This window comes from Polypterus senegalus, chromosome 10, assembly GCF_016835505.1.
Source record: "Polypterus senegalus isolate Bchr_013 chromosome 10, ASM1683550v1, whole genome shotgun sequence".
NCBI lineage: Eukaryota > Metazoa > Chordata > Cladistia > Polypteriformes > Polypteridae > Polypterus > Polypterus senegalus.
In genome coordinates this window covers 40,179,714-40,205,469 of record NC_053163.1, presented here as the reverse complement: position 1 = coordinate 40,205,469, position 25,756 = coordinate 40,179,714, and the positions used below count along the sequence as shown (strand labels likewise).

Below are 25,756 nucleotides of genomic sequence, written 5' to 3'. Positions count from 1 at the left end.
CCATGCTTATGTTATCACTGTATGTCTATCACTACACAGATATTGAAAACTATTACTGATATCATGCCCCCCTTTGACTTACACATGATTTAAGTACTGCAACATTTAATGCACTGTCAGCTGCTGGTGCTTAATGAATTCCAAAATATTTACAAAAAAACGGAACTAATTTTCTGTAATGTAGCCTTCTGCCAATTATTTTCGGTTTATAATGGAATAATGTGTCATAATGTTCTATATATATATATATGTTATGAAGTTAGTTGTTCTGAAAAGTGAGAGGTCATCAGCAAATAGTTGCTTTTTTGAATGGCAGGACTACAGATTTCACGATATATAAGGCTGATTCTGCCTTTTCTAACATCTTGTTGAAGAAACTGGTCAATTACTTACTGTTTCTTTTTGTAAATGTTTTATCATTTCTGTACGTGTTCAATTGATTTGCTGTCCCTTTCCTGCCTTCATACTTTGAACTGTTGCAGCAACAAGTCTTTTAGGAACAGCAGGGACCTTGTCCTCATTGTCTATGCTTAACTGTTTTTCCATCTAAAGTCTGCCCAGCTTTGTTTCCTTACTGGATAATTCTCTGTTGACTTCTTCTATTTTAGCCAAATATATTTCATCACCTCATCTACTTGTGTAGAAAGTTTTAAAGGATAGGTTTCCGAATCTTACAAGCTGAAGTTATGTTTTTCAATCATAATATACATTAATTTCCCACAGGTCATTACATAAGTTTAGCATTTTTAGCAGTTTTAAAACACACTATTTCTATTCAGAAATGCAGTCTATATTTGCCACCAGTCCAAGTAAGCCAAAGTTTGTTGTATATGGCAAAAAGCTTTTATATGTCTCAAAGTTGTGGCCCAAGAGACTACAGCACCCGAGTGCTTCACTCCATTATATAGCCTCACCCCTTTTGGCTCCACCAGGAATTGAAAGCAATTTAAATGGAATGGGGAATAGAACAGGGGGACAAAATTACAGTCAAAGAGCAGAGAGCCAAGATCACGGTAGAGGCAATAACCTGGCAGAGTTTAAGGGTGAACTCTAAGTGCTGCATTGCACACATGATGCTTTGGTCCCAAAATATTTGCATTGCTGAAATCTTCCTCTGTTTTTTCATCAATAAACAGTATATATTAAAAAAATATTTATTTAAGAACTTAGACTCAATTTTAACCTAATTTATGTGGAATTCAGAATTACCACACATTAAAAGGTGACTGCAGAAAGATCTAATTATAAAGGTGGTCTTACTTTAAGTTATACTACTGAGATAAACATATTTGTACAGTATAACTTTAGAAAGAGATAGAAGTCTACAAAATCAAACCGTCTTGGTTAACAATGGAAAGGAAATCTTCCTCAGAACTTTTTCTGTATGCATTGCTCTGCACACCGGTGAAAACAAATTACCATTAAGTGCCAGCATTTTTTCCTCAGTATGTAACCAATATAGGACACAGTTTAGGAAGCTGAATAAAATAAAAAAAGGAGTTTAGCCGGGTATCAGTAAGTCCCAGTTTCAGAGCTTGGTTTGATGATTCAGCAATAAGCTGAACTTATTATCTAGATGTGCCAAAATGCCATGAAGTACAAGGAATATGACCTCTATAAAGGACTGATGGTGGCAATATGAAAACTTCTAGTGATCCCAACTATAAGGGATACTGCACTTAATGTGCCCCATAAATTTTAGCACGACAGCAGTGAGCGTCACTGGTCTTTATTCATTCAGACAACTCCATTTTATTTTCTCTGGCCACAGATTTTCTGAAGATTGGTTAATAATTAGTAATCATCTTGAAAATTAACTGCATAAACAACAAGATTATAGACAAAAAATATACAAATCTATGACAACCACATACAACCTATAACACTCTCCCATGTTCTCCCAAGATGAAATGGCTGTTTCACTTTATTGTTTGCCATGTTTGAAATTTACACAGCAATATGTTTCATTATTGCTGTTGGTTTCTCAGTTTCTCAATAGCATCTTTAAATATTAGTGTTTGAACTTTAAATATTCTAACATTTAAATGGTGCTATTGCATTACACTTTATTACTTTATCAACCCTTTATAATTTTGCCTCATACTTATCAGAAATCTTGTTCTGTACCAAAGAAAGACATAGGATGTCTATTTAACAAGTATTCACAATGCAATTTAAACTCCTAATTATGGGTTCTAACTTGTCATGAACTTTGGGAGAGGCAAAAGAACTTGAGGGTGCAACATACATTAAACATCCATCCATCCATCCATTTTCCAACTCGCTGAATCCGAACACAGGGTCACGGGGGTCTGCTGGAGCCAATCCCAGCCAACACAGGGCATAAGGCAGGAACCAATCCCGGGCAGGGCGCCAGCCCAACGGAGGACACACACAAACACACCCACACACCAAGCACACACCAGGGCCAATTTAGAATCGCCAATCCACCTAACCGGCATGTCTTTGGACTGTTGGAGAAAACCAGAGCGCCCAGAGGAAACCCACACAGACACGGGGAGAACATGCAAACTCCACGCAGGGAGGATCCAGGAAGTGAACTCAGATTTCCTAACTGCGAGGCAGCAGCGCTACCACTGCGCCACCGTGCCACCCTACATTAAACAATAATCCAAAAAATAATGATAATAACAATATGTAATAATAAAAATCCTTAAATGGGTGTAGCATAAAAGACACAAACGTAGCACGATAGATAGATAGATAGATAGATAGATAGATAGATAGATAGATAGATAGATAGATAGATAGATAGATAATTTATTAATCTCAAGGGGAAATTCACATACTCCAGCAGCAGCATACTGATAAAAATAAACAATATTAAACTAAAGAGTGATAACAATGCAGGTAAAACAGACAATAACTTTGTATAATGTTAACGTTTACCCCACTGGTTGGAATTGAAGAGTCACATAGTGTGGGGGAGGAACAATCTCCAGTCTGTCAGTGGAGCAGGACAGTGATAGCAGTCTGTCACAAAGTTTTTTTAATTTAAAATTAAATGATCAAAATGATAGAAGGGCTGCACAGATTTTCTTTAAATGCCTTGCTTAAATTAACACATTAAAAGTCTACAAACATTGTTCTCCACCACCTGTGACTTGACTGATTACACTTTTCACATTCTCTTTTGGGACTCTCATGCCAGAAAAAAACTCAGACCTCATGCATGGATTGGAAGGAGATACTGTATGTGAAGAATGCACTATGTAGACTAAAACAAAGTAAAATGGAATTTTGGATAAGTAACTAAAGAAAATAATTATTCTTCACTTTCATTGTATTTTTTGATTAGATTAAGTTAGTTAGTTTAATTCTGGGACCATTTAATTTACAGTATACATTTATGGGGCTGCATGGTAAGATCATGATTATGTTGTTACCATCACTGTAGTCTACTTGTTAGGACACCAGGTTAAACAGAATGCTTTATTTTCAAATCCTTGTTTATTCTGCAGTTAAATAGTAACTTTTTCAGTAATGGGCAAAGATACCATTTTTTACAGAAATGTGAGCTGCAAAAATGAAAGAAAGCCAGCCAAAACAGCCCAACTGATAGCTGTTTTCAAAAAACTGGGTATCTTAGACAAACAATGTATTTGTATAGCCCAAAAATCACACCATGAATGCCTCATTGAAGTTTAACAGGCACTGTTTTTTGACAGCCCCAACCTTAACACTAAGAAGACAAGAAAAAACTCCCCAAAAAAATTATTGTAGGAAAAGAAATGGGGTAAATACAATACACAAAACAGAGCATAAGTAATCCTTTTTACAGATATAGATAGCCAATTTATCATTGCAGCTTCAGAAATACAATACAATAGTACAAACTACTTTGTTGTTATACAGTGCTCCTCACCAAGAGCACTATGGCAACTCTCAAGGTAAAATGCAAGAATAGGTTATACCACTCACTTAATAGAGAACTATCACATGAAACATCTCAGATTTGTTCAAATACATCAAAAAAAAGTAGAAACTAATTAGTATAAATGAAAACCAATATCTGTCCATCAGTTAATTGAAGAACCATGGCCAGATTGTAGAAAAGGATTCAGACATGCCAAACATAGTCAGAGTCCTGGAAACCTTGGCCAAGAAGCCCCTTCCCTCCTATTCACCATTCTATGAGTCAGTTGTGGGCTGGTCATGTGACAGTGCGTGTCGACTCCTTGCTCCCTCTTCCATAATGGGAGTCTCTTGAACCCGACACACCACTACTGCAACCAAGATAAGCTTGACAGATGAGGGCAAAACACACTTGAAGCAAGGGGAGTTCAAAACAATATTTTTAGTTCTAGTTCTTGTTTTCATTATGAAAATATCACTGGGCAGGAATCCCTCAAATCTGGCCTGTGTCTCCACTGCCCGATCCATGGCATTCCACGGTGAGCCACCAGACCCTGCTTCTGCACCCACTGCAGTGCCCAGGTGAGGTAAGACTGGCAAACGTGCATAGGACTGGGAAGACTGGTAGCAAGTGTAGAATATATTTAGGGTGGGAATGACTCTGTGGTTGTGGTAAATGAAAACTAGGATGCAAGACTTCAAAAAAATCAGAGGACTAATGATTGTATGATGTGGATTTATGGAATACAGTGGAAATTGCCAAGGACTAGGCACTGTATTAGGAGTGGCAGAATAAGCTCTGGATTGGATTTATGCTGTGGATGTGAAAATTAATGTTATGTTTTCTAATGATAGTTCCCAGTGGAAGCATGTAAAGTGTAAGCAGTAATAGTCCCAATATTAAGCCCTGCAAGGCCCCATATTTAACTTCTGTGTGTGAGTACTGTCAGGACATTTCTGCTTGTACTAGAATTGATTTGATAAATTAGAATTAAATCAGACAAGGGCAGTGGCTGTGAGCCCAATATCATTTTCCAGCCTGTATAGTAAAATAGAATAGTCAATGGTGTTAAACGCGGTGTCTAAATCTAATAGCATAATTACAGTAGAATTCCTTTCATCAGAGGATATAAAAATGTCACTTACAACATGTTAGTCCCTGTACTATGATTGTTGCAGAAGCCAAACTGGAATTTCGCAAATAAGTTTTGATATGTAAGGTGAGACTAAAACTAACTGGCAACTACTTTTTAAAGTATTTTAGAGAGAAAGGGTAAACTTGAAATAAGTCTATAATTATTAAGTGTATGTGGGTCTAGGTCTAATTTTTTAAGTAATGGTTTGATAACTGACACTTGTAGTGCATCAGGAACTGTTCCATACATCCATTGATCTTTTTACTAGTTTTGTTGACACTGAGTATAACAAACAAGTAGCAGGTTTCATTTTAGAAATTAAAGTTAAAATTTCCTGCTCTGTTACAAGATTACATTTTCTTAAGAGGTGTGTGCAACGCCAGATACATATGCCAAGTTAGTATTAGATTTGCAATGTGATGCTGAAATCTAGGATATTTTATGTTCAACTCTTGATTAAAGGAGTTCATAAAGTCTGTACTGTTAATGTCTGTTGGCATTGTTGCACTGTAATTCTGAATTCCCAATTGTTAAATTAGCCACTGTTCTAAACAGTACACAAGGATTATTATTTTTGTTATCAATTATTTTTTATAATTCACTCAGAATCGTTGTCTGAGCAAGCTTTAAAGAGAGCTTTTTTATATTTTTTAACACTCTTTGTCCATGCAATTCAAAAGACCTGCAGCTTTGTTTCTATCCATCTACACTCTAGTTTTTGACACTGTAATTTAAGATCTCGAATATTCTCATTAAACCAGGGGGAGTTTTAATCACTTTTTTGTTTTAAGGAGAGCTACTATATCCAAGTCCACCCTCAAACATCACATTATAATTTGATGTTAGCTGATCTAAATTGTTTTCCACTGAAAATATCTACAGATTTTGAAGCAGAGTTACAATCTAGATGTTGCACTTTGTTTGGTAAGGGGAAAACCAAATCAAACGTAATTATGAAGTGATCAGAAATATCTACATTTTGAATCTCAACTCTATAAGTTATAATTACAGTTGCTCTAATGTGTGAGTAAGATGTATAAATAAGTAAAACATTTGCTAACAGTGTATGTTTCCACATCAATATGTACATTGAAATCTCCCCTCAACACTACACAATCAAGATTTATGTCTAAATAAGATTAAAAGCTGACAAATTCAGTCATGAACAGTGAATATGACCCTGGTGGTCTTTAGACTAACACTAATGAGCACCTCAAAGGCTGTAAATTCACCTAAATTTCTAAAAGCAGTTTGCATTTTGTCAAAATTAATTAGTCCAAGGCCACCTCCTCAAGCAGTAGCTCTAGATTTTTGAAGGAATGTGTATTGTTTTGGTGCTGCCTCAGCTAAGGGAATAGTATGAGATTTGCTAAGCTAAGTCAGATTTACTAAGATTTCAGTGAGAAGACACAAATCAGATTGTGTACTTAATATAATATCATTTACCAAAGCAGCTTTATTTCCATGAGAATGAATGTTTAATAAACAGCATTATAAACTGCAAAGATATTTTTGAACTGGTAATATATAGTTATTATAATATGGTAACACTTTATAATAACTGCATACTATGAAGCATTAGTTAAGCATGGCTAAATACTTCGTTCATCATTTAGAAAGCATTGCTTCCACATTAATTGGCATTAGCAACCACTTTTTCATAGTGTGCAGTTATTATAAAGTGTTACCATATATTTTTTGTTTTAATTTGAATTAAGTTACTGTGGTGAAGGATCTGGCTTTATCCCTTGATCTGATTATGCTCCTTATTTTTTGTTTATAATAAGTAATTTAAAGTTTGCATCAAGAAAACATTTATAAGATGCACATGACATGGATTCTGCGTAACAGGCGGGAATAATCCCAGGATGGGGTGCCTGCTTATTGCAGTGTGAAAACAAGCATACACATATAACTAGTAGCATCAATTTAGCATCACCAAATCTCCTAACCTGCATGCCTTTGGAAGGAAACTGAAGCACGTGGAGGAAACCTACCAGGAAAACATGCAAATTCCAGGCAGGGAACACCCGGGACGTGACCCCCTTACTTCAAGGCAGCAGCCCTTCTGCCATGCAGTGATTATTTTATTCAAAGCACCTTTGAAAATTTCAGCTTGAGCTGACAAATTTGCAAATGGCCTGCACTGTGAATAGTTTTGCAGTCTATATGCAGCTTGTATTCATGGTTTGGAATGAAGGTCAGTAGGAACAAGAGAGAATACATGTGTGTGAATGAGAGGAAGGTCAGTGGAATGGCCAGGATGCAGGGAGTAGAGTTGGTGAAGGTGGATGAGTTTAAATACTTGGGATCAACAGTACAGAGTAATGGGGATTGTGGAAGAGAGGTAAAAAAGAGAGTGCAGGCACGGTGGAATGGGTGGAGAAGAGTGTCAGGAGTAATTTGTGACAGATGGGTATCAGCAAGAATGAAAGGAAAGGTCTACAGGACGGTAGTGAGACCAACTTTGTTATATGGGTTGGAGACGGTGGCACTGACCAGAAAGAAGGAGGCAGAGCTGGAGGTGGCAGAGTTAAAAATGTTAAGATTTGCATTGAGTGTGATGAGGATGGACAGGATTAGAAATGAGTACATTAGAGGGTCAGCTCAGGTTGGACGGTTGGAAGACAAAGTCAGAGAGGCAAGATTACAGAGGAGATATGCTGAGTATATTGGGAGAAGGGTGCGAAGGATAGAGCTGCCAGGCAAAAGGAAAAGAGGGAGGCCTAAGAAAAGGTTTATGGATGTGGTGAGAGAGGACATGCAGGTGAAGGGTGTAACAGAACAAGATGCAGAGGACAGAAAGATATGGAAGATGATCTGCTGTGGCAACCCCTAATGGAAGCAGCCGAAATAAGAAGAAGCATGGTATTACATTACCTTACAACTTCGGTATTATTGACTGAAGAACACAGACAGACTGCATTCTCTAAAAGCAACATTGTAACTGAACTATGCTATGAATATATGACAGCATGTCAGCTATTTACAGACAATTTCTTCCTCAGGATCTGAGCAAAAAGGAGAGCAAACTGTCTAAAGTGATGCAAAAGCACTTTTTTCGTGTCTGCCATTTCTATAGGAGGGTGACAATGAGTTAAATTCCAATGGATGTTTTTCAAATGTTGATGAGCAATAAGCAAAAGGTATCAGTGAAAACCATAGAAAAAAAACAGCAAAAAAAAAAAAAAACAGTACAAGGAAAGTTTCAAGAAAGAAAAACAAATTTACAATGTTTCTGTTTGGGAATCATTGTGCAAATGTGCACAACTGAGCTGCGACCACAGAACTAACTGCTCTGTGGATGATTCATTCAAGCACTTCAAGTTCAATTTGTTGTAATGGAAGTATCTGCTGCTGAATGTATTTCTTAGTAACGAGATTTCTATAGACTCGTGTCATAGGGGGAAACTGTCAGAAACATAAATACTTTGTTGTAATACTCTCTCACCTCGGTCTGTCTCCTCTCTCTGCACCGCTGCAAAGCCCCACCCGCCTACAACAACAACAACAACAACATTTATTTATATAGCACATTTTCATACAAAAAGTAGCTCAAAGTGCTTTACATAATGAAGAATAGAAAAATAAAAGACAAGATAAGAAATTAAAATGAGTCAACATTAATTAACATAGAATAAGGTCCAATGGCCAGGGTGGACAGAAAAAACAAAAAAAAACTCCAGACGGCTGGAGAAAAAAATAAAATCTGTAGGGATTCCAGACCATTAGACTGCCCAGTGCCCAGCCTAGCATTCTGAAAAGTGTCCTCAGTTTTGCTGTAGTCCTTCACTGAGCGAGTCTCCGTTGCCGGCAGTTCTCTTCTGGCCCAGCTGCCAGACGGCCGCGGCCTGGGGGTTAGGGACCCCGCTGTAAAGTGTGCAAAAAATGAAGGATCAGAATATTATCTGAATCTGCTTTAAATAATAAATCACTTAAGACTGTAATGTATTGTAATATATAGTAGCTATGTGACCTGTTGAAGCCAGGTAGTAGAATAAATTTGAAAATATTTGTTATTTTTCCTCTACGTGTACCTTCAGCTCATTTCCTCAGTATCTGTCTGTGTCTGAACCTCTCTTGACTAATGTCAAGTACATTCCCATAAAGTCTGCTTTCAAGACTCTGTCATTATTTTCAAGGCACCTTTCTTGCTTCCTGTTTGCTTTTATACTTTCCACCTTTGAAGTAGACACTAAACATTCTTGTCACTACCTGATGTGTGCTGCCTGGTGGTAACATGTGCCTCCTATTCCTTTACTTCTTCTTGTATCTCTCAGACTTGCACTTCCTCCTTCAATTGCATCACCAAATGCAAACTGACAAATCACACAGGGACTGTACACACACACAGACAAAGTAGTAAACTTGTGACCAACTGGGATTGTAATATAATCAATAAAAAGTGAAATAATCTGTCTGTAAACATTGTTTTGGAAAAAAATACTTAAACAATATGCCAAATTCATAGTTTGTTAGTGTAAAATTCATGGAGGGGTTATAAAGTAAGTTTTCAAAAATTCACCCTAAATGTACTGTATGTAAATGTCTGATTTCAACTTTAGTGGACTTTTTTCAAAACCCACTCTTAATTTAAAACTAAGAAATGTTAAATTGGAAAGAATACAGTATTTTGTTGAGCAATTTTCTATTTTTCCAATATCTAACACTTGTAACTAAGATTATTCTAAATCAATTAGTTTATTTGCAAAGATGCTGATTTTATTCCAGGAGCAGAGGGCACAAGGCTGAAATCAGTCCAGGACATGATGCCAGCCATCATAAGTCATACACTCATGCAGATGCTCACAAATGCTCACATTTACAGTATTCACACTAGCAGACTATGAAGTTTCAGTGAATCTGGCAGCAAGCCTTCCAACTAAAGATGAAATCCTGAGCCCTTATGGAGAACGCACATGAACATGAGTCATATATGCAAATCCCACACACAAGTATGCCAAGGAAGAACTAGGCCAAAGATCAAGCAACAAGGAGTGCCAGCATTATGTTCGGTCACTATGAAATCATTGTGCAACCTAGGTTGTTCTCCTTTCAGTTATTTATTTTTCCTTCAGAGATGTTTTAATATTTGAAGAATGATTTTATTGAACAAATATTTTACATAAGCATGATTTGCAATACTGCGGTGGGATGGCACCTAGCCCGGGGTTTGGTTCCTGCCTTGCACCCTGTGTTGGCTGGGATTGGCTCCAGCAGAACCCCGTGACCCTTTAGTTAGGATATAGCGGGTTGGGTAATGGATGGATGGATGATTTGCAATATACAGTTGTTGCAATTGTAATTGAAATTCAAAATCATCTCTAGTAATCACCTCTGTTGCATGTTGATTAGTAAATGTGCTTCTTTGATAGCTTTATTTTTGCTGATAGCAGTCCTGAGGTGTGCTAATATAAAGTAGGAACTCTGCCAAACAAAATATAAAATGCTCATTGAATTACATTTTTTTTCTTTGTTTAGATCTGTAGCATCTGATGCAGGGGAGCACTCCTACCCAGGGAGTCCAAACAACCCTTCTCAACAAGTGAGCACATCTAGCTCATACTCAACCACTGAGACCAAGGAATTACATGTGGCTCCTTTGCAGACTCAGTCACTTGACCGAGCATACAGGCCACCAACAACTGTGAGCAACCGGCAGAACTCCTTGAACAGAGTTCAGCAGCCACACATACCCTTACTGTCAGACAGTGCGCCTAATGGACCAAGGCCTCCAATAGTGAAAGATTACAGGTATAATATATATTTTTTCTTTACTTTCAATTATCAGAACTGTTTGTATTCCACACATAATGTATTTCCATAGATTCTACAGTAACTACGAATACATCAAATATTGTTTCAAGAAGTTTACAAATTGTACTCAATGGGATGGTAATTTGAGCAATAACAAAAGACAATTACTAGCAAATTTCTTTGATTGAATGTGGTACTGATATTGTTAAAAGTTTTAAATCTTTCTTCTTTTGTTGTAAAGTAAAAAGAAAAAAGTTTAATTTATTGAATACCATTTCAGTACAGCTTGAGAATTACTTTTACTGTATGCTGATGTCTACTATAAGGTAGATGTTTCAGCTGAACCAGTTCCTTAGTTAAAACTATCAATGTATCTCTAAAAGTTAGATAATTTAATATTGATTAAAAATGCCAAGAACAGATGTTTTGATTTTATTTACAAAACAAGAATATAGTGCAAAACTTTGGTTGGTTTGCTTAAAAAGTAGTCCTGGAGAAGCTGCTGAAATTTATCTCGAACACAAGGCCTTCAGTATTGCTTCTGTTGGGTTATGTGGCACTGTCCAATAAGCATTTATGAGATCAAGATCCAAAACCACCAGAACCCTCTGATTACTCGTTGCTTTCTCAATGATCTTTATTACTATCGAAAAAGTACAGAACACTTAATCATAATTTCATGTCATTTAAATTCATTTCTGCACTCACTTGTGACAGCCTTGCCCAATGGAAACCTGCAACTACATTTAAATTATGAGAAAGTAACACCCAAATAATAACATTCTCAATCATGCCAATGAATCATCCTATTATTGAGTCTACTGTGGTCAAAGCATTGAATTGACCCTTTCTATCTATCTATCTATCTATCTATCTATCTATCTATCTATCTATCTATCTATCTATTATAAAGTGATTTTCACATCTATCTATAAAGCTATTTGTGAAATAAAGCGACTCCAGTCGTCACAAAGTGTTGGAGAATTGCCCCGTATATTGTCCAATGGACAAGGTCAAACAAAACTCTGAACATAAAGTTTCGAAATAAATAATTTATCTGACAACAGATACAAAGCAAACAGGGCTATTTATACTGAAAACAAAAATGGCTACAGGAAATGCAAACAAAGGAAATGACATCATCTCAGCTGGGTACGTAAGAGGAAGTGGAGCCCCAGCCATTTTGAGTGCTGGAACAGGTGCGTGTACGATTATTTGTCTTCTTTGCGGCTGAGAAGAGAGAGAGAGAGACAGACGTTAGTACCTTTAAATAACCCCTCATCTCGCAATGTTTTCTTTACCTTAGGGCTTGTTGGCTGTGTGTGTGACACTATCTATCTATCTAGCTATCTATCTATCTATCTATCTATCTATCTATCTATCTATCTATCTATCTATCTATCTATCTATCTATCTATCTATCGGAATGGAGTAAGTTTACTCTAGTTGGCAATGCGGGACAAAAACCCAAGACTCTTGACACTGATCTGGAGATAGTCATATTCAAAACAAATGCAAAAGTCAAAAACTGTGAGATTGTGAGCACGTTTTCACAAAACCCAATCAAGAAGCAAAAGTCAAAAAGGGAAGGCAAAAGGCTGAATACCAGAAGATCAAAATGACAAAGTTTAACAATACAAAGCACAAATTAGGTTTTTTATTTGCCAACTCAGGTAAAGAAATGCATCTGAGAATGACCCTCTAACCTGTTGCATTGTTAATGTCAGGATTATTACACCTGCTGCGATCAGCTGGCACTTTGCCCAGGATTTGTTTCTGCCTTGCACCCTATGTTGGCTGGGATTGCCTCCAGCAGACCCTCTTGACCCTGTGTTAGGATATAGCAGGTTGGAAAATGACTGACTGACTGACTTATTACACCTGTGACTCCACACCTAACAACAACAGCAGCATTTTATTGATGATTAGGTAGCACAGAATTGGTGATGTTGTCATAAACAAAATTGTGGAGGAAATGCTCAAAAATTAATCACAAAAATTCTAAAATCCTAAACCAAACCAGGCATTGTAGCAATGAATGAATATAAAAACTGTGTTTCTTTGTCTTACAAAAAGCCAAAATGGAAACTGTTATTTTTAAACATTCCTAATAATAAATGAGCACAAAATAAATTAATACTTCATAGCATAGTTATTTCTAAGTCTTTTGGCTTACCCAGCCCTCAGATATTAAGTCTTTATTTATGTACTAGACGTTAAGTTAATTACAATAATGGGCGCTAGAACAGTAGTGCATAAACATTAGTAGGAACAGTATGGCAAGGGACGTATGTGGCTAAAAATTCTGGTCGAAACCTGATTTGGTTGTGAACCAAAGTAATTTCCCCCATAGGATTGTATGTAAATACAATTAATCAGTTCCAGACCGTATGAACTGTATGTAAATATATATTTTTTAAAGTTTTTAAACACAAATATAGTTAAATATACCATAGAATACACAGCGTAATAGTGAACTAAATGTAAAAACATTGAATAACACTAAGAAAACCTTAAACAACAGAGAAAACACTGCAAGAGTTCACTCTATAGCATTACAACCCCCTCACTAAAAACACTTTTTTTTAATGAGTTTTAAGCACAGGGAAAAAAAAGAACATTTGAAAAATCCGTAATTTAATAAACAACCAAGAAAAGTAACATTGCAACAATGCACACGTGCGCCTGTGTGTGTGTGTGTCTCTCTCTCGCGCGCCTGTGTGTGTGTGTGTCTCTCTCGTGCATCTGTGTGTGTGTGTCTCTCGCACGCCTATGTGTGTGTCTCTCTCTCTCGCGCGCCTGTGTGTGTGTCTCTCGCACGCCTGTGTGTGTGTGTGTCTCTCTCTCTCGTGCACACGCCTGTGTGTGTTTCTCTCTCTTTGCACAGGGAATGCACAGGGAGAGACTGAACACGTGCGGCCCCACACATGCGCACTTCACCAGAAGACACACACACACGGACACCTGGACGCACACAAGGGTTTCATTAAAGAGGATTAGATTTCAGTACGATTTTCAAATGTAATTATGCATGTATGTAAGCTAAACAGAGGTGTATTAAAAATGACCAGATCCTAGTGTTTTATTGATCACTAGTTGTTTTTTGGCTCTGATTACTGTAATGTCAGTTAATTGATAAGGATGTGTGAGGCAGCAAGGAGACAAACATTAAAGACAGAAAAGGGTCAAAACCAGGAGATCAAAAATACATGCATCAAGGCCAAAATGAAAAACAATAGATGTACTCAAAAATAATAGGAGCAAAAGTCAAAATCAGAAGAAAGAATGCACAAAAATGCATATGCAGAGATGACTTTGCAAAAATAAGTTGAGAAGAGAACAGAGAACAAGATGGCCACTTCCTGGGTTGGCAGGAAGGGGCATGTCCAGGAGCATGGACAACGAAAGTGACATCAGCGCTAGAGTGGCTATCATTCTTCTGTTCTGCAGAGGCAGGAAGAAAGAAGGCATTATATCACAGTGCCAACCCCTGGGAATTACCATCACCAGAGCCCTTAAGCTCTCTCCTATGTACACACAAGGAATATATATATATATATATATATATATATATATATATATATATATATATATATATATATATATGTGTGTGTGTGTGTGTGTATTGATTACATTTTAAAATTTTGAGTGAGTGTATCACAATGGTTCAATGCTTAGTGATTCTACTTAATGGATCCAGTGCCTGGGAACAATTTTGTGTCTGCACGTTGTCTGTGTAGATTTTCTTTGAGGTATTCTGCTTTTCCTCCCACATGCTTCTCTCCACAGTAAGCAGACGTTGGTGTGAATGTGTATTCACTGCATCTGATTTGTGCCCTGCTCAAGGTGATTTCTACTTTATGCTCTATGCTGCTGGGATAGATTCCGGCCCCTGTGACTCTGAATTGTATGTACAATGGCAATAAAAAGTATTTGGCCTTTTGGAAGTTTTCATGTTTTATTTGTATAAAACATTGAATTATGGTAAATTTAATTTTGGGTTTATGATAATGATCATCATGATCAAAATGTCAAACTGAAAACAAATGTCTGCAATGTGGCCAAACTTAATCTACTCTAAATATATAAAATCCTAAGCCTAAAAGTGCAACGATTTTGTGCAATGATTTTATGTGACATTTTTATGTCACTTTTTTGTCACACTTTAAATCAGGCTTATTTCAAAACCTACATACTGTATATATGTGTGGTATCATTCTTTTCAGAATTTGTGACGTTGTTAGATTTTCAGATTCTTATTCCATTTTTAAATTATAAACTAAAAATATCAAGAACTCACATCCTGAGAGTCGAGACTTTGTTTCAAGAGATTTAACCATGCCCGGGGCCAGAAGTAAAATACAAAGAGTAGGACAGCTGCTGTACAGGCTTTTAAATGTTCGAAGCACCACACGAGATGCAGATCACGCGACACGGCAGCAGCAGCAGCAGCAGCAGCTGATCGAGCAAAGAGCAGGTAAAAATAAACTGTATTTGTTTCCCATTGTATCACTGTTTAAGAGGGGGTTTCGGAGGAGCGATCGCATCTCCTTGGGGTGCGCTCAGCCCCCCTCTTTTCAATGTGAATGGCAGAATCGCAAAGTTGCTGGTGCGTATCGCCGGCAGGTGCAGTTAGCGAGTGAAGCGAGCTGGGGGAAAACCCCCTAGTTAATTATAAATATAATACACAAAATAAATGATCGCATAACTATTTCAAATTTTTTTTTATTATATGTCTCACCTAAATCATCACTGATACAGCCAATTGGCTTTATAAGTCACATGATTCAATGTTGTTGAACGATAGAATATAAAAACTTCCAAGGGGTGAATACTTTTCATAGTCACTGAATGTATATAAATTTGAATGAGATATATTTAGCATTTCAGACATTTCAGTAAAGGTGTGTTGGATGTAATGTACTTGTTCAGAAATACACACGGATATTACTCACTGATATTTATTATCACTACAAGGAAATGGACTTAGTTGGGTGTGCCTCTTTTTAAAGGAGTGCCTACAAAATCAGAGGTGAATTTCTGGTGAGAATCTTCAAATATTTGTAAAGTAGCATAATCAAAAAGACACACTTATGTTCTGTTTCAGAAGGCTTTGACAGTGCTATTTGCATCTTTCAGTTTTATTAAAAAATATATATCTATATATGATTGGACTTATCTTCTTTATTTCTGTAATGCATAGAGCATTAGACACTGAGACTTGATAGCTGTGTATGTACTGTACCTACATGGATGTTAACAGGTTTTCCTTCCAGCTTCATGCAATGTGTCTTTAGTCTGTGAATCCAATTTTTTGCTAGTGCTGAATATTTAATTTACAGCTTCTGAATTACTGTAAGTATACTTTTTAAGGTTAGCTCACATTCTTATTTATTGCAGAAACATCTGCGACTATTGAGATTTTTAAATATTTTTATAACAGATCAAATGTTGTGAAGTCTCCTAAAAGTATTGCTGGTTTTGTGCACTGTAGATAGTGATCAAATTAAAAGTTTGTGGGAATGTTGAAAAATATTCTGTTTGTTCCTGTTTATTGTCTTCTATTTTTGACTTTTTTTTCTATCTATATATTACTGATGTCACCAATTTATTATATTACTATTTTATGCTTTCATACGCCAACAGAAAGAGGTTTTAATGCAGTGTACATTTCTCTCTCTTTTCAGCTCCCAGCAGATGCAAGTCCCAGAATTCTTTATGCCTCCTGCTCCACCTCCTCCACCTCCACTTATCCCATCAGCTCAAACTGCATTTAACAGCACAACGTCTACTCCTCTGGCCCCCAGCACAGTCACTGCTGTGTCCCGACAGTACACTCCATCTCCTCCTCCTGTCTTGTCCTCTATGTATACATCTTCCCCACCACATCCCCCTGCTGGGTGTCCCCCTGTTGCTCCGCCTCCACCCCCTCCAGGTCCACCAGTACATTCAATGTCACCCGCTCATACAGTTTCACCACCAACATCATCAGAACCCAGGAAAACACAGGCTCCACTTATCCCCATGAGCGATGCTCGGAGTGATTTGTTAGCTGCCATACGGAGAGGTAAATCACATTTATTAATGTTAAGGTTTAGCATCTGCATTGGAATGGCCTGTATATAATGCGCTGGGTGTCTTTCTTCTAGTCTTCTTAGTGTTAAACTCTTATTACTTGTTACTATTAATCTTAAACTTGACAAATGTGGGTGAGTACAAATGCTTTACTGTCTTTGAGGATGTGTTCATCTGTCAGGGAGCTTTAATGTGATATTGTCATTTGATCCTCGTGTGCTGCTTCTATTTTTGTTTCGACAATAAACTATATCACCAACAGTGATGGAATTCCAAAGATGGTTTAGTTATGACAAATATCTGTACAGACAAAATTTAGTACACATAAGAGTAGTAAACAAAAAGTAAGGCTATAATAATCAGTGACAAGGTCAAAAGCACAGACATGCTGCAATCACATACTGTACTATGACAAAGTCAGGAAATATGAATGTCCCAGTGAGAAATTTCACCTGAACGCCCTACAAAACAGGAGCTCTTTACGAGAAAATGTTTCGAAATTGATGCTACCCAGATTAACTCAAACTGTAATGTAACATTGCCCTTTCAACCTTTTCAATAATATACAATAAAATAATAATAACCAGCCTGAAATGGCATTTTTGTGGCTGTATTATATCTGAAGCAATGTGACACACTGCAGGGTGTTTTCAATTTTCATGAAAAATTACAGCTTTTCTTTTTATAGTTTTTTGGGTGAACTTTGTTTAGTGACTATGTGCTTCATCCAAAACCCTAACCAGAAATTCACATGAATGTGATTAAGTTGAAGGGTGAGACAATACTAGTAGTAACTCTGAAAATTCACAAAGCATTAGAATGCAGCAAAACAATGAGAGACACAAAAAGAGTCTAGAGAATCTGGACCTTGGAATGCAAACTGTTCACAAAAGGTTTGTTTAAATATAATGCCTAATTACACATTATTACCTGGTTACAATGGAACTAACAACCTGCACTAACAATTCAAAGAAATATTTGATATTTATTTGTAAAAAACAAAAAACTAAGGTAAGGTTACAGGAAAACCAAAGACGCAGGACACAGATACTACATACACTATAGCTCGATCATTTTGACTCGGATGTGAAAACTCGTGTTTTTGATTATGTGGCTTTTGAATTTGCTTTCCCTGCCATCAGTCTTCTCATATATAAGAAGGAGTATTTGGAAAACAGCCCCATGTTTAACTGGAAGCCACTCAAACTTACATAAAGTATTAATATGATTTTTTTTTTACTTTCAAATTGTTGGCAATGACTATTGCAGCAGCAGTTTGAATTAACTGAAAGCTACATCTAGAGTGACTTGAGCAGTCTGTGGATTAATACTTTCAAGTAGTCAGTCCTTCTAGAAATAATTGCATGAATTCATTTTTTAGTATCATCCATATTTAAGAACAGTCCTAATTTTCCAATATTGTAAAGCTACAAAAACAAGATGTACATAGTTCTGTATTAATGTGTGTTTAAAAAGACATTCTGGCTCCAAAGTTAAATCTAAGTTGAATGCTGATTCTGAAAAACTAATGTTCAGACCTATTGAGTTAAAAAGTGACAGAATATTGATGCAGTTTTCATCATTCACCCAAATAAATAACATTTGTGCAATAATCTGCAAGATGATGCTAAAATCTGTGATATTGTATTATCAGTTTTATCATTAAAGAAGTTTGTAAAATCTGCATTGGTATTGTTTCTAGATATTTTGTACAATGATTCAGAATTCAGAATTTCAGTTTGTTAGATTAGTTATTGTTTTAAACAGTACATGGATATTATTTGTCATCTACTAGTCTGGAACAGTATTCAGAGCAGACATGTGACAATGCGGGTTTGTGCAGGCTCCTATCTTCTGTCTGGGAGCCCTTGAACCCGTCACCGTCGGTAATGTTACCAATGAGCTAAGCAGTGAGGCAACAACATAGCAAGGGGATATTGTACAAAAGTGCCAAGTGCTTTTATTAAAAAAATCAACAAAACAAGGTGTTCAAATTAAAATGCAGTGCCTTCAATAAGTCAATAAATAATCCATAAAACAGTTGTGCAATTGTGGAGGTTAAAATCAATAGAAAAAATCTTCTTAAAAACAACGAGGTTAAAATAGAGCAGGAAACATTCTTGTAGAAACAACAACAAGCCCGGTGCCTTTTTACCTGCGGCTCCCCTGCTTCCCCCGTCTGGGTTTCTCAATGGGGAGCCGTTCTACCTGCAGCTGGCCTTCTCTCTACTCGCAAACTGGTTGGTCGCCTTTCCGATCCCTGGCTCCGGTAGGCACCACCGAACAGCGACATAGGATTCCCCAACAACCAGAGCTCTCATGCTGGGGACACCACGTCCCAAGTCCAAACTCCCGCTGCCTTCGGTGACAATGGGCATCCTTGTCTAGTACCACGTTCTAGTTTGAAGTAGTCTGAATTAATGTTGTTAATACAAAGTGAAGCTCTTGGACTGGTATACAGTAGTTTTATCCATGCACATCTGTTTGGACCAAACCCAAATTTCTCCAATGTAGTGAAAAGGTAATCCCATTCAACCATATCAAATGCTTTTTCTGCATCCAACGATAATAATTCAGGGTGTTAGGCTTTGTGGGTGAATATATTACATAAAAAGGCGTCAAAGATTAGAAGCTAAGTGTCTGCCTTTAATAAGTCCAGTTTGGTCTTGTGATATTACCAAAGGAAGCACTTTCTTAATCCTCCTAGCTAGAACTTTGGAGAGTATCTTATCTTTTTATAAAATTCAACAGGGTAGCTATCAGGGCCTGCTGCTTTTCCACTCTGAAGTGAGTTTATAGCATCTAGTAATTCTGATAGTGCCAGAGGTTTATCCAGTTCCTCTGCACTGAGTATCTAGTTGTGGCATCTGTAATGTATCCTAAAACGCATTATGTTGTGTCTTGTTTTCTTTAAATTGAGTAGAACATAAGGACTTATAATAGTCTCTGAATGCGTGCATTATATTTTTATGGTCAATGATTTTGTCTCCGTCTGTGTAGTAAGTACTGGTATTGCATTGCAAACTTCCTAGTTGTGGATTTGTTAAGCTAAGATCTTATTAGCCTTCTCTCTGTGTTCATATTAATGTTGTGATTTAAAAATGAGATGTTCTGTGGTTTTTGTTGTCAAGAGGTTGAGTTCTGAATGTAAAAATCTGTCTTTTCCTATAAAGTGCCTCATTTGGGCACATGGCATGTTTTCGATCTATTCTGGTAATTTCACTGATTAACTCTGATACCTTCTTGGTTTTTGATTTATTTTAGTGTAAGAGATATGAAATAGTCTGTCCTCTTAAGAAAGCCTTCAGAGTTTCCCAGAATATTTCTGCAGAGACCTCTGAGGATGTATTTGTCTCTAAAAAACAATCACTTTGCTTGGATATAAATTCTGTACAGTTCCCATCAGCTAATAACAGGGGGTTAAGATGCCAGCACCGAGATATGAGTATGTGGGCCATAGTGATTTGAAGGGCGTGGTCGGAGATAACAATAGCGTCATACTTACAAGATTTAATAGTGGGCAACAAATTGTTAAATATAAAGGAACAATCAATTCTTGAGTAACAGTGATGGACTGGTGACAAAGACAATACCTTTTATTCAGCTGGAATCCAGGCACTTCCAGGCAGGTGGAGCAAGTGCATTGAGAAGGGTGGAGACTACATTGAGAAATGAAATCATTCTTTAAGGACCGTTCTGTTTTCTAATAAATCTCATTTTGTAACTTTAGCTTGACTCCCTCTCATATATATATATATATATATATATATATATATATATATATATATATATATATATATATATATATATATATATATATATATATATATATATATAATTGTAATTAAAACAAAAAAAATAGGCAAGAAGGAAATATGCTGAATAATTATGGCACAAGTCTCATTGAGAATGAATCAAACAGCAGGTAAGATCTTCCTTGCCTTGCCAAGACACGATGCAACTCATGATCGTATTTCAAAAAGTGTCGGGATCAGTTTTCTTAGCTCTTTTTCAGCTTCCTCCAGAAAAAAGTAAAAATGTAGAACTTGACTTGAATGTCCATTTTCATTATAGCAGGATAAAAGAGACTGTATCTGATCTCGACTTTCAGAAAGTGCTGTTTAATGCTGTAAAATGCGGCATGCTAAGCAGCTGTTGAAGGTGATGAATCAGGGAAAATGCAAATACGGTTATTTTCAAATATAGTCTCTTGTTTCTGTCTGAGAAGTAACATTATATTTAATTTAAATTGTAATTTGTCAAAACGCACAATGTGGCTTCTAGATTTTGAGGTGTTCGATTCACGTATGTGGTAAGCTACTGAAATCTCAGAGTATGATTTGAAGTCCTTTCCAGTTATTTTAGAGAATAGTTCAGCTATGAATTTCACTAGGTTTGGATTTTCACAGTTTTCAGGGAGACCTTTGATTCTGATATTATTCATTCTGTACCCATCTTTCAGTGCAGCTAGTCTGTCTTTTAAAGAATTTGCATTTAGAATTTGCAGCCGTTGCTCTTCAGTCAGCGGTAGATGCCAGTTGTTCAGCTATTTCAATATGAGTCGTGAATGTTTGCTTAACATCTTCAAACTGAACACCAAGTACTCTAAATGTATTCTCAAATTTAGACACATTTTCCTAGATTTTCCCCTTAGTTTTTTCTAGCATACCTTTAAAGGTTGCCTCAAAACGATAAAGTAAATGTTTCAACTGGTCTTTTCTTTTGTTTTTGTCCTGTATAACTTTCCTTATATCATTTTTATCCTTATTTATATTATTCTTTAGCTCCTTTATGTCTCCCCCAGAGAGCGGTGATCATTGCAGCGATTGTTACCATCAGCTCGGACTATTCGTGCTCCACGGGTGGAGTAGCAAGCGCAGTTGGAGTCGGTGTTGCTGGCTCACAGGGGGTAGTTGACAGTGTGAAAAGTAAGGACGTTTTCTGATTCGGTGAACCTGCTGTTTAGGCTTGGATGAAGCTTTAGCTTTCTTTTCCGTTTCTTTCTGAGCCTTTTTTTTGCCACTCATGGTTTTATATGCTTGTATATAATGTAATTGAAGCCCCTCGGGTTGAGTAAATACAGGATACCACGGGATGATAAAAAAAAGGAAAAATAACACCACTGCTAACAGAGTTCCATGTCAGATGTCCATCTCCCAAAATGGACAAGTCCAAAGAAAACTTTAGGAGCTTGACTACTGTCTTTAAACCAGGATGAGTTTAATGTGCTTTTTGGAGTCCCTTTGTAATATATACAGTATGTTACCTGATATAGATTACTTTACATAAGTATGTTTGTATTTCTCAAAATACCTGCTAATTCTGGTGCGGAATTACAATCTAGGTGTCAAGTTGTACTTATTTATAATCTGCATTTGTGCATAGTGTTCAGACACAATTTATTGGAGTAATACTTAAACTTTGAATCTTAATTCTGTAAGTAATAATTCGATTCAATAAGTGTTTATGACAATTAGTCTGACCATTAACAATCTGGAAAACCCCACTGAGTTAAGTAGATGAGTAAAACTTTTGCTTCAAGTGCCAGTTTCCACAGCTGGGTGGCTATTAAAATCTCCCATCTACATTACACAATCATACATTAATTTATAATTAAGTCAGATAAAAGGCTGCAAAATTCAGTCATTGACACCGAATATGGTCCTGGTGGTTTCTAAATTAGTACTACAATTGTGTTGGAATCTATTTTATCTAATATAAATTCATCTATATTTGTATAACTAATATTGCTAATTACACAGAATTATCATATAGTTGAAAACTGTAAGAAAATATTGAAAAGGTTTCTAATGCATAGGAACTACATATCCTGACAAAGAATTTGAATTTGTGAAATTTTATAAAGCAGAATAATTCCACCTTCACAAACTTCCTTGTAACATATATTTTTTAATAGAATTATAAATAACATATACAAATATGAAATCAAAAAATGTTTTAGTTTAGATGAGATGTTTAGATGTCCTGTTAACATGTAAATGTGGCACCCTGTAAAGAAGGAAGAAAAGTTCATCTTTGTTATGTTATTTTATGGCTGAAGTACTCAATCATAAAAGCTGTTTGTAGTTTGCCATTGACTTTGGCTCTTAGTTATTAATCATTTTCAACAACAGAATTTGGGTTCAAATCTTAAAAAGTGCCCTCAGTTTCTTTGTGTTTTCAATGATGTTATATGGCACTGCACAGCATTATTCTTACTGAAATAAATAATACTTTAGATCAGGGATGCCAACACTTTTCCGGCTTGTGAGCTACTTTTAAAATGACCAGGTCGGAATGATCTGCCTACATTAAAAATGATATTATATATGTATATATAGAGAGAGAGAAAGCGAGAGAGCATTCGAAGTCTGAATCACAATCTGATTGTATGGTGGTTACCTACCAGGTAACGCGTGTGGTTGGTCTGCAAGTCGGCAAACATCCGCCACGGTTGCCCTCTCAGTTGCGAGAAGCACATAATAGAATGTTACATAATTAACTGTCAAATAATGCAAAGAGTACGCTACACGTGTTTCGCCCTATTTTGGGCTCATCAGGCCTACACACTCCACTGCACCCCTCATCGGGATCAAACCTCGGACATCAGGCAAAAGCACTTCGATTGTGACATTGTGAGAAAAAAAATCATCTTCCAGTTCCACATTCAGCCCATACCCTCCTCAAACATTTTTATTAAATCCCTTCTTTAGTTGATATAAATTGGAAGGCTAACTAGATCACAGCCGGAGTTTTGCAGTAGCTTGCGCGTTACTTTGATCGTGCGTGCGAGATGACCAGTGTGTTAGAAAAAAGAGATCTCAGACTGGCCACCCTGTATGTCAATAAAGTGGAAAATGCCATAGGGATGATATATGATAGACTAACGTTTAAAAAAAAATTTTTGAATGCAACGCGATCTACCTGCACTACCTTTGCAATCTACCGGTCGATTGCGATCGACGCATTGGGCACCCCTGCTTTAGATAAATTCATACCACTGGGAAATGCTGAAGACTTACAATATTGTTGTCGTTTATTGTGAGTGATTTTGTGTTTACAGTTTTAGTTATTTTTGTTGATTCACTTAAGGCACAATTGATCTTTATGAACTTAAAAGTTAGAATTCAGAGATTTGATGTCCTGTCCCCCCACAACCCCCCAGTTGGTCTACTTTGTTAGAGCAGACAGTTATCATTTCTGTGTTTCAAAACTCCTGATACTGTACACCATGTAGCAAGGCAGTGATGTGATCAGCCCCATCGTTTTCGGCAGGACAGCCACTGAACAAAGCGTCAGTTGTGACGATGACTAGGACTGTGATTGAATGTCATCAACATCTAGATTGCAGTCTACACTGTAAAAAAATAATGTTAAATTTACGGTAAAAAAAAACTGGCAGCTGGGGTCGCCAGAATTTTACCGTAAAAAAGAAGGTGACAATATTTTTTGGTCTACGGTACACTTTAAAAAATGTTACATTTACAGTAAAATACTGGCAGCTGAGTTGCCAAAATTTTACTTTAATAAATAAGGTGACAATATTTTTAGGTTATTGTCTGTTTTTACATGCATTTTTATTACTCTTTAATTTAATATTGTTTTTTATGTATCAGTATACTACTGCTGGATTATGTGAATTTCCCCTTGGGAAAAATAAAGTATCTACCTATCTATCTATAGTATAATTTTGTAGTAAAAACTACTGGTTCTTTGCAATTAATTCCAACAGAAGGGAATGTTTAACCATTCATGTTGTATAATAAACATGACAATCAATAAACAATATGTATTGTTAAGGTCAAACCCCAGTACACAGTTTACATCAGCAAAGTAACAACAACCAATAGCAAGCATGTACCATTTAATTATACACATTGAAAACTTACGGAAGTTATGGGACGTTGTCTGGTGGGGAAGTGGCTGTAAAATGTGCCGTTCACAGTTTCACAATAGACAGAATACATTTAAAAATACTTGAAATCTCCTGCTTAATACAGTATGTACCTTCACAATCTTTTCCTTGGCACCCTTGTGTGTCTAAATCTCTGTAAACTGGTGCTCCCCATCTTGAGCACATTCCCATCTGCTTCTTAGACTGTCATTTTGAGATGACATGCTTGGCTGCTGTCTGCTCTTATACTTCCCCTCTTTTGAAGGTGACTCTCAGCATGCCTCCTACACTTTTACTTCTCCTTGTCTCACTCACATTTCCTCGTTCAATCTCATCACCAAACCCAAACTAACCAATTTGAACAAAGCCAAACCAATCAATCAAATTGCTCTGAGGGACCTCACATACACACGCACACACACACACATACACACACACACACACACACACACACACACATACACACACACACACACAGTAGATAGTCATTCTACCAATGCCATTTTAATTTATTGACTGTGGTGTGGTTCTCACCATATTTGTCCTTTCTTGTATGGCTTTTGGTATAACATTTGCTGCGGATATGCTGTTTGCTAGTCTTGATGTAGAAGTCACATGATATATTACATCATCATCCCTGCCTATTTACGATGTCTGAATGTAGCTTTAAAGAATCTAAGCTTTGCCTTCACCACTAAATAACTACATCTGGATAGAATGAGTGCTAAGGAGTTTGAGAATGACTATTGCTTTTTTAATTACAATGTATTTCCTGACTATGGCTTTGATTGAAATTTTTGGTTTTGATGATCAACTTTGTTAATTTCCTTTGGCATTCTGATCTCAGCCTGTTTAAAAGACTATACTTTTTTGCAACATTCTTTTTGTACTCTCCATCTCCTTGTCATTTTTCTTTCACCCAATTTCTCCTGGAAACCTCTGTGTAACAAGGTTTATAACAAAGGCTTGGATCTGTAATGAGCAGCCCTGGGATGGCAAGAGCATCTGCAGATTTATT

General features: G+C 36.7%; 1 protein-coding gene across 1 annotated transcript in view; it reads left to right on the top strand.

Moving 5' to 3' along the window:
- LOC120537101 (wiskott-Aldrich syndrome protein family member 3-like) overlaps window positions 1-25,756 on the top strand; it is a 120,789-nt gene that overhangs the window by 88,277 nt on the left and 6,756 nt on the right. The window contains exons 7-8 of the mRNA XM_039765757.1: window positions 10,494-10,766; window positions 16,457-16,836. Coding sequence (XP_039621691.1) covers window positions 10,494-10,766; window positions 16,457-16,836 — 653 coding nt within the window. The remainder of the gene's footprint in view (window positions 1-10,493; window positions 10,767-16,456; window positions 16,837-25,756) is intronic.